Source organism: Perca fluviatilis, chromosome 8, assembly GCF_010015445.1.
Source record: "Perca fluviatilis chromosome 8, GENO_Pfluv_1.0, whole genome shotgun sequence".
NCBI classification, from domain to species: domain Eukaryota; kingdom Metazoa; phylum Chordata; class Actinopteri; order Perciformes; family Percidae; genus Perca; species Perca fluviatilis.
The window spans coordinates 27,379,597-27,388,188 of record NC_053119.1 but is presented as its reverse complement, the minus strand read 5'-3'; the positions used below and the strand labels follow the sequence as shown (position 1 = coordinate 27,388,188).

General features: G+C 41.1%; 1 protein-coding gene across 1 annotated transcript; it reads right to left on the bottom strand.

Moving 5' to 3' along the window:
• Positions 1-306: 306 nt before the first annotated feature.
• On the bottom strand, positions 307-8,398 carry mapk12a (mitogen-activated protein kinase 12a). Its single transcript, XM_039807796.1, has 13 exons — positions 8,018-8,398; positions 7,794-7,918; positions 6,463-6,592; positions 6,258-6,316; positions 6,065-6,176; positions 5,662-5,691; positions 5,376-5,423; positions 4,008-4,122; positions 2,894-2,965; positions 2,655-2,734; positions 2,409-2,487; positions 2,148-2,321; positions 307-1,386 (listed from the first exon to the last, which is right to left on the bottom strand). The coding sequence occupies exons 2-13, from the start codon at positions 7,910-7,912 to the stop codon at positions 1,319-1,321; spliced, it is 1,086 nt and encodes a 361-aa protein (XP_039663730.1). The 5' UTR covers positions 7,913-7,918; positions 8,018-8,398; the 3' UTR covers positions 307-1,318.
• Positions 8,399-8,592: the final 194 nt, after the last annotated feature.

Genomic DNA, 8,592 nt, shown 5'->3' with positions numbered 1-8,592 from the left:
GAAGAACTTTTTGAGCTTTAGCGGAAAGGGGGGAGGGACTGAGAAGTTGTCAATGTTCAAATTCTTTGGCTAAGTCCTGAATCTTCACAATCCTACCTACAGCACATTTAAAGGTCCCATGGCATGAACATTTCACTTTATGAGGTTTTTTAACATTAATATAAGTTCCCCCAGCCTGCCTATGGTCCCCCAGTGGCTATTAGGCAGTATTAGGGGACCACTAAGGTCTATATAAAAGCATTCAAAGAGCACCTTTAACACTAAACAGGTATGGCTGGGAGAAACCCCCAAAAAAAAACAAAACAATTTTCAAAGAGAATCTTTAATGATAAAAAAGCACGAGTAGTGTTAGAAACATTAATTCACAAGTCAGCATAGACAATGTGTTTTGTTCTTTCTTTGTTTCAAAAAAACAAGCTAATGGGATGTAAGTTTGTTTTTGGTATGAAATTCAAACGTGAATGTTTGTGCACAACCTGCTGGGATGGATTTTGTATGATTGGCAGCTCAGCAGTGTTTTTGTTGTGTCGTGATCTTAAGGCCACTGGGAGGAATTACGAGGTCAGAGCAGACGTTTAGACTACACACGCACATTCGAACACACGCACAACAATTCCAATCAAATGTCTTTTAAGGACACGTAGTCACGGAAGGGGAAGCTACTTCACAAAACAACACACAACACACAGTACATCAATTGAAGTAATTCTCATTATTTTACATTTCGTTTCATTGCAGCATTTTCCTGGATCTATTGCCTTTAAATTATGTTTTTACTGATACAAATGACTCAAGCGAAGCATCCCTTTTAAACAACAAATTTCACCAGGATCAGTCAAGAATTTCAGATTTAGTTTGACTACAATATTTCTTTTCTCTAAAGTAAAATGTCTTGATTTGAACTTTAAACCAGCTGTTAGGTAGTGCTGTATTTGGTAAAAAAAAAGACAAAATATCCTACAACTTATGTGTACCACTGAAGTGAAACTGAAATTGGACTAAGTAACTCAAAAAAAGCAACCCATGATTCTTTGATAATTTAGTTACTTATGAAAGAATATTACTACCTGACTTACAGCAGCTGAGCGAGCATGCTCAGCACTGTAGGACATGCTGAAAAGGTCTGATACTAATGTCAGGAAGCAAGCTACTAGAAATCCAAAATGTGGCAGCTTGCACGTTTAAGAGAATTGGGAACTGGATTCACAGGCATTCATTAAGCCTTGTGATCAAAGAGTTCTTCCAGTTGAGACCAAGATTAAAAAGAGACATGCAAGTTTGTTCCGATCCCACGCTGCACAGCCGACTCCTTGTCTCCCTACAGTGCGGTCTCTTTGGACTCTGGCACGACTGGTTTAAAGGTCAAGATCTCTGTGAAGGTGTGACCTATAGACAGAAGCAAAGAACATATCATTAAAACATAACATCTCATATCAGGGCGGCACAGTGGCTCAGTGGTTAGCACTGCTGCCTCGCAACTGCAGATCCTCAGGCTGGGCGGACTTTGATCCCTTTCTGTGTGGAGTTTGCATGTTCTCCCCGTGTTTGCGTGGGTTTCCTCCCACCATAAAGACATGCATTCTAGGTAACTAGGACTACAGTTGAAAATTAGCCAAATGACTAACACTGGCGCATTTACTGAAATGTTGATTAAAGGTCCAATGGCATGAAAATTTCACTTTATGAGGTTTTTTAACATAATATGCGTTCCCCCAGCCTGCCTATGGTCCCCCAGTGGCTAGAAATGGTGATAGGTGTAAACCGAGCCCTGGGTATCCTGCTCTGCCTTTGAGAAAATGAAAGCTCAGATGGGCCGATCTGGAATCTTGCTCCTTATGAGGTCATAAGGAGCAAGGTTACCTCCCCTTTCTCTGCTTCGCCCGCCCAGATAATTTGGCCCACCCATGAGAGAGAGAGACATCACGGCTTTCAAACGAGCAAAGTGGCAGTTGGTCAGGGCCACACCCCCACCCTCCACCTTGAATTTCATGAAAGAGACTTCAGATAGAGTATTTGGGGACCACTGAGGTCTATATAAAAGAGCACCATGTCATGGGACATTTAATGTGCATTGTCCTTATAAATAAATCTTCAATCTGAATATCTTTTCCACTTCACCCTCCATCAGTCTAACAGCTCCTCCTTACGTTTCCACTGATCCAGGGTCTGGTCTGTGTTGTCTAGCGAGTGGTCGTATGGCTGTGCTTCCGTCTCCTCCTCTGGCTCTCTGAACTCAGTGAAGTAAGGCAGCATGAGAGCATCTGCAGCGGTTACTCTGCTCTCTGGATCCAGCAATAGCATGCGCTCCAGCACAGACACGGCTGAGAACAAAAATGGAAATAGTAAGTCATATCACAGCTTGACTGTCAGACTGAAATTGGATCAAATTAAAAAGGTAAAAATCCTACCTTGTGGATTAGTTGTGGAAAACACCTTTTGAAGGTCTTTCTTTTCCACTTTTGGAAGGCTTTTAATGTAGCCTTTGGCCTAAGAGAAGAAATGAATGCATTTGATGCAGCACAAACCCACTGATTTGGCTCAATTGTGTTTCCAATTCCTAAAATTTGGAGGATTTGGGTGCACGATTGGGTGCTACAACAAAATCAGGCAGTGTATCTTTAAGTTCCTGTATGTGCTGCATGTTGCGGACTCACATCCTCAGATTGTAGTTTTGATACAAATTCCTGAGTTGGGGTTCCTGTGAGCTTCATGATCTCAGTCAGCTGATCGAGGTCTGAGGAACAGGGGTCAAGGGTCAAATGTGATCAGTCAGGATAATTCTTTCAAATAATTTAAGAGGTCAAATTGTGAATTTTTACATTGATTCGGCAAAACAAATAGTCCTCAATGTAACTCGTCACAGCGGAAAAGGTTCAGCAAGGTAAAAGGATACGGTCTCTGCCTTTAAAAAGAGGTTTTCCTTGCAGCATCTCTGCCATGATGCAGCCCACAGACCAAATGTCCACTGAGAAAGAAACAGAAAGCAGCACATTTCAGACTTTCTGTTAGCATCCTGAGGATTTTGCAAACATTGTGGGCCAGCGATCAGCAGCAAAAGATGCACGCATTCCCTAACAAAGCACCTGCAATATAAGGTAAAGTGTTAAGAGATCACCACCTAGTGGGAAATATGTATTATTACAATCTGGTTTAAACGAACAAAATGTTTTTTAACACCACAAACCTACCAATTTGACACAAAAAAATGTAGTAGGAGTATTTTTACAATGAAGTTTTAGCTGTTTTCTAGACTCACTATTCATAATCATCAGTGTTGGGAAGGTTACTTTGGAAATGTAAAGGTTACTGATTACAAGTTACCCAATACAAAATGTAATAGTGGTGTAACTATTTCAATGACTTTATCAAAGTAATGTAACTTATTACATGCCATTACTTTTATAAATGTCTAATAAAAGTTTTCAAATGTTAAACATTTTCAAATGTTCAAGGGTTAGAACACTGAAACCTTTCCTGCAACGTTCTAAAACAATTTTGTCTCGTCTGGAATCTTTGGTCAGAACTGGGCTTTATAGAAAATAATTAGATGTAACCCCCAATGTAATCATGAATATTTTCATACATAACTGTAATTTAATTACGCATTTTTCCCCCAGTAACTGTAACTGATTATAGTTTTTTAGTTTAGTATAGTACCTTACCTGACTACCTACCTACCTTACATGTAACTATTTACTCCCCAACACTACAAGAGGAATAAATATGCCTCGACTGACTGTAGCTTCAACAGACCAGAATGCACTGCAACCACAAGACATGTTCGAGAAAAAGAAAGCGACAAGCCTCTGCCTGTTCACTGCAGGTTGTAAAGGTCATTCTGGGAAATGCAGTAAATCACGAGCTGGAGCAGAAGCCCTGAGCACTGACAAGACTATGCTGCATCGTAACATAACGTGAGGATTCGGTGCTAACGGGGGAGCACTGAACAGGACACGTTGGTGAAAGTGTGTGTGTTTTTTTTTTTTCTTTAATTAGCTCTTCATTACCCGTCTGAGTGTAGTGCATCCAGCTCAGGATCACCTCTGGGGCTCTGTACCAGCGAGTCACCACATACCCCGTCATCTCGCTGTCTGCCTGCCGCGCCAAACCAAAGTCCAGGATCTGACAGAACACGACATGAAACACAGTCCAGTTAGACACAGCAGCATTTAAATTTTGACTCATAATGAGGTTACAGGTCTGGCAACAAGATGTTAGGGACTCGTTTCAAAAAACGTAGAATTGGCCAAGACATTGTTCATTATCTATAGTATTCCTCTCTTCCTTAGGTGAGATTCCTTCTATAAGCCCCTAGGGGTTTTCTTATCCCTCCTGTTGTCCTCTGGTCAAATTTGACCCATTTTCAAAAAGTTTCTATTTCAGAAATTTTGGGTTTCTTTCAACCAAATTGTCCAAAAATATGACATGGATGGCTCCATACAACGCTCTTCACAGGTAAAATAAATGATCAGTTCACTACTTTCAGTAATTGTGGGTTTTATTCAATTTTAAAGCATTTGAAAATAAATTCATAAAAGAATGTTGAAAAAGGTGACAAAAATGTCAGAAAAAACTTCAAAAACGTGGGAAAAAAAACGGGAAAAGTGACAAAAACATCAGGAAAAGAGACCAAAACGTTGAAAATAAGTTTGAATTTTTCATTTTGACCCAGAAAAACAAAAGGTTGCATGGGTCGACGGGATCACACCTGCACAATCTTTATTTTTTATTAGTTCATTTTCCTGTGTTACTGTTGTCTTGATTTTATTGTGCAAAATAAACAAATTCACACAATTCTGGGCAATGCACTGATTTTACAGATTGCCCCTTTTCAGAGGTGGAAGAAGTATCCAGATCCTTTACTGCACCTAAGTAAAAGTACTAATACCACACTGTAAAACTACTCTGTTAAGCATTGGAAATTTTACTTAAGTAAAAGTCTGCAAGAATGAACAGGGAAATGTACTTAAAGTATTAAAAGTAAAAGTACTCCATGCAGAAAATTCTTTTTTTAGAAAGTGGAAACAATTAAAAAAAGTTCTGTCAATCAACTAAGTGTTTAATCGGCTAATCATTTCAGCTGGAATTGTAGGCCTGTATATTGTTGGGTAGTTTGATTTATAATAAAACATCTTATTTAATAAACTACATGTGTTTTGTGTGCAAAACTCATAACTTATAAAGTCACTAGTAACAAAAGCTGTAACAGATAAAAGCACAATATTTCTCTCTCTGAAATATAGTGGAGTAGAAGTAGAAGGTGGCTGTAAATGTACTTAGTTACATTACACAGCTGTCCCTTTTAAACTTGAACTCCATAAACAGAAACATCATAAAATGAAGACGCGCGATGGTTTTGTGTAGGTAAAGTGTACCTTGAGCTCACAGTCTTGGTTGATGGCGAGATTTCCTGGTTTGAGATCCTAAAAAAAATGAGAAGCAAGAGGAAACTCAAAGCCAGTCATAATAGTGTAATAAAATGGGGGAGGGTATACGTTTGTGCAGGAAACGCCAACTCCTTTTAAAACTAGATATAACAATGTGTGAACACAATCTTTATCTCACACATACTGTATGGTGGAAATATTACCGTGTATATATATATATATATATATATATATATATATATATATATATATATATAAATAAAAGACAACTTACCCTGTGGATGATACCAGCAGAATGAATATACTGCAATAAAAGAATATAACAGGGATTTAATCAACAAAACAAATAAACTAGGCATGGGTCGGTCACCGGTTTCAAGGTATAGTGCGGTTTCCAAAAGTCACAGTTTCTAAACCACTAAACTTTTCCGTCATACCGTTCCTGCGGTACGAGCTGAGTCATCAAGGACAGAAAGTGCAGTTTAGAAATCTGTCTCCCTGCCAGTGTGTTTAAAATAAAATACATTGTGTCCAATGGACATTTCAAAATAATACATTTTAAAGCTATAATAGCAATGCCGCAATACCGTGAAACCGTGATCTTTTTGCTAAAATAAACTCAAAAGTAGTAAAGAGATAAATTGTCCACAATGTACTATCAAAGTAGAGCTCTCCACCTTAAGCCCTTTGAGCATCTGATAAACCAAATACTGAATTTTCTCCTCTGACAGCCTCTGCATCTTCATCAGCTTCCCCAGATCTGTCCCCATGAACGGCATCACCAGATAACTTGAAGAAGAAGGGAAACATTATGAGTGGGATACTTCCCAAACAGGATGCCACTTTGAAATAATTTGGCCAAAAGCTTACAAGTCATGGAATCTGTCCAGAGAGAGGTCAGCAGTAAACACATCGTATAGGCCAATCACCTGCACCAGACAGAAATATACAATAAGTTACACTTTTGGTTCATTTTTTTTTTAAACAAAGAAGTGCTGCCTGTTCTAATTCCACTGGTGTAAAAAGAAATAGTCCTGCAGCCCTGAGGGCTACTACGGATAATGCTGACGCTCACATTTTCATGTTTCATGTGTTTGAGAAGCCTCAGCTCCCTGTAGGCCCGCTTGGCGAAGAGCTCCGACTGGAAAGGTCTGTACAGCTTCTTGATTGCCACTTTGGTTCCTGTTCTGGAGTCCACTGCTGAGCTGAGGGTGAGAGATGAAATATGTCATATATATATCCACCGAATGTTAGCTGGTGTGAAACATGAACAATATGGGGAAATCATGAACCAATCTAGGAACTTTCACTGTGATCAGGGGAAAGAAAATGACATCTCTCCCATCCTCTGATCTGAGTGGATGAAGATCTGTCTTTCTCTTATCTCACAGGCATGCACGCATGCACGCACACACACACACACACACACACACACACTGCGTTTCACTATCTTTGTGGGGACCCGTCATTGACATAATGCATTGCCAGGCCCCTTACCCTAACCTTAACCATCACAACTAAATGCCTAACCTTAACCCTTCCCTCACCATAACCTAATTCTAACCCTAATCATAAAACCAAGTCTTAACCCTCAAACAGCCCTTTAAAGTTGTGGGGTCCAGCATTTTGGACCCACAAAGCTGTCCGGACCCCACAAGAATACTGTATTCCCTGTCTTTGGACCCCACGAATAAAGTTAAACGAGAACACACACACACACACACACACACACACACACACACACACACACACACACACACACACACACACACACAGAGGCCCCTGCCTATCCATTTCCCTCAGTTATATAGCTGTAGCAGGAGGCTCCATCTCCAGCTTGAATCCGACCCCAATTTCTCAGAGTTGATCATGTGTTATTAAGCTACATTGATTCGGCTGTAGGGCAGGGTGGTATCCGCCCACAGACACCGTTAATCATTGATAACAAAGGGGCCGTATCACGCTGCGAGACGCACAGAAGTAGCCTAGCCTATATGGCGCTTGAGAAGCTGCTTTTTTTAATTTGTTGTAAGCCGTATCAGTAAACTTGGCTGAGCGCACCGAGGCTGTTTCACCCGGAATTAACCAGCCTGCGCTTTTCATAATTCAATAACCCCTGGGGGGTTGCTAAAGACGACACGGTAGCTGTGGTCACAGCGAAGGTATCGGTGCAAGTGTCTCCATCATATCAGGAAGTGAAGCAGCATGTGTTCAGCGGAGCGCAGGCACTTTTTTTCTTCTTTTGTTTGACTGTGGCACAGTGCGGCTGCTGCCCTGTATGGCACCATCTGTTCCGTCGCTTTCTTTGTTACCGTGCTCCCCACACACATACGCACACACACGCACACACACCCGCCGTACGATCAGAGTTATATAGCGTCCCCAAGTTTCGCAGAATTGACTTACCACACCGTCCCGTACGCCCCGGTCCCCACCTGCTTCAGCTCCCGGTACCGCTCCGGTACTTCCCATGAGGTTTTGTTGACTTCCTGGCGGTAATAGCCGGGCCTGACTCGCTTAGACATCCTATTCTATTAAAAAAAAATAAAAAATAAAACTAGTCAAGGGGAGGTCCTTCTTTGGTTGTTTTGTCTCATCCGTCTCTACACACCCATTGTCCCAGATCCTACCTAAGCACTATATCTAGCCTCGATCATTGCGCAGCCTCTGCGTGTCAGGCGCACCCTGAGGTCACCCAAAGCCACTCCCGAGTCCTGAGAGGAGCCTACAATTAAAGGTGAAAAGGAGAATGGAATGCGAGTAATACGAGACTGGGCTAACAACATTGCTTTGAAATGCGTTGTGCGCACAATTAGGACAAGTTGTCAATATGCGCTGTCCTTTAAATGGCAACCCTGTGTTCCTCAGGGTTTGGAGCATGAGTAGTGTTAAGGGAATGTTTGAGACGTGCCGGGACGTGAACATTGTACCGACGCCCTGGGTTGTAGACACACAACTACTGGGTTACAGAAATACTAGACGTACGTTTCACGTACGCGTCCAGGACAACAGAACAAGGAAGCAGTGGTGTTATAACCAGTCAGGTTGTGTCAGCTCGGTCTTTATGAGATTTACACAATCAGTTTAAAGATCAGTCTATTATCGGAGTAGAAGAGTAATCTAATGGCAACAATTAAACATGTTATGCAAAGAGAAATGTGGAGGTGAGTTCAGTTCATGACATGAAAAGGCAGCTTTGGTAGGT

What these genes read in the sequence shown, in the direction of transcription:
- mapk12a (XM_039807796.1), bottom strand. Translation starts at nt 7,912, where the DNA reads ATGTCTAAGCGAGTCAGGCCCGGCTATTACCGCCAGGAAGTCAACAAA. An exon ending in CAAAACTACAATCTGAGGAT is followed by an intron (nt 2,488 to 2,654) that starts GTGAGTCCGCAA and finishes TTCTTCTCTTAG; the next exon opens with GCCAAAGGCTACATTAAAAG. An exon ending in TTCCACAACTAATCCACAAG is followed by an intron (nt 2,322 to 2,408) that starts GTAGGATTTTTA and finishes TTTTGTTCTCAG; the next exon opens with CCGTGTCTGTGCTGGAGCGC.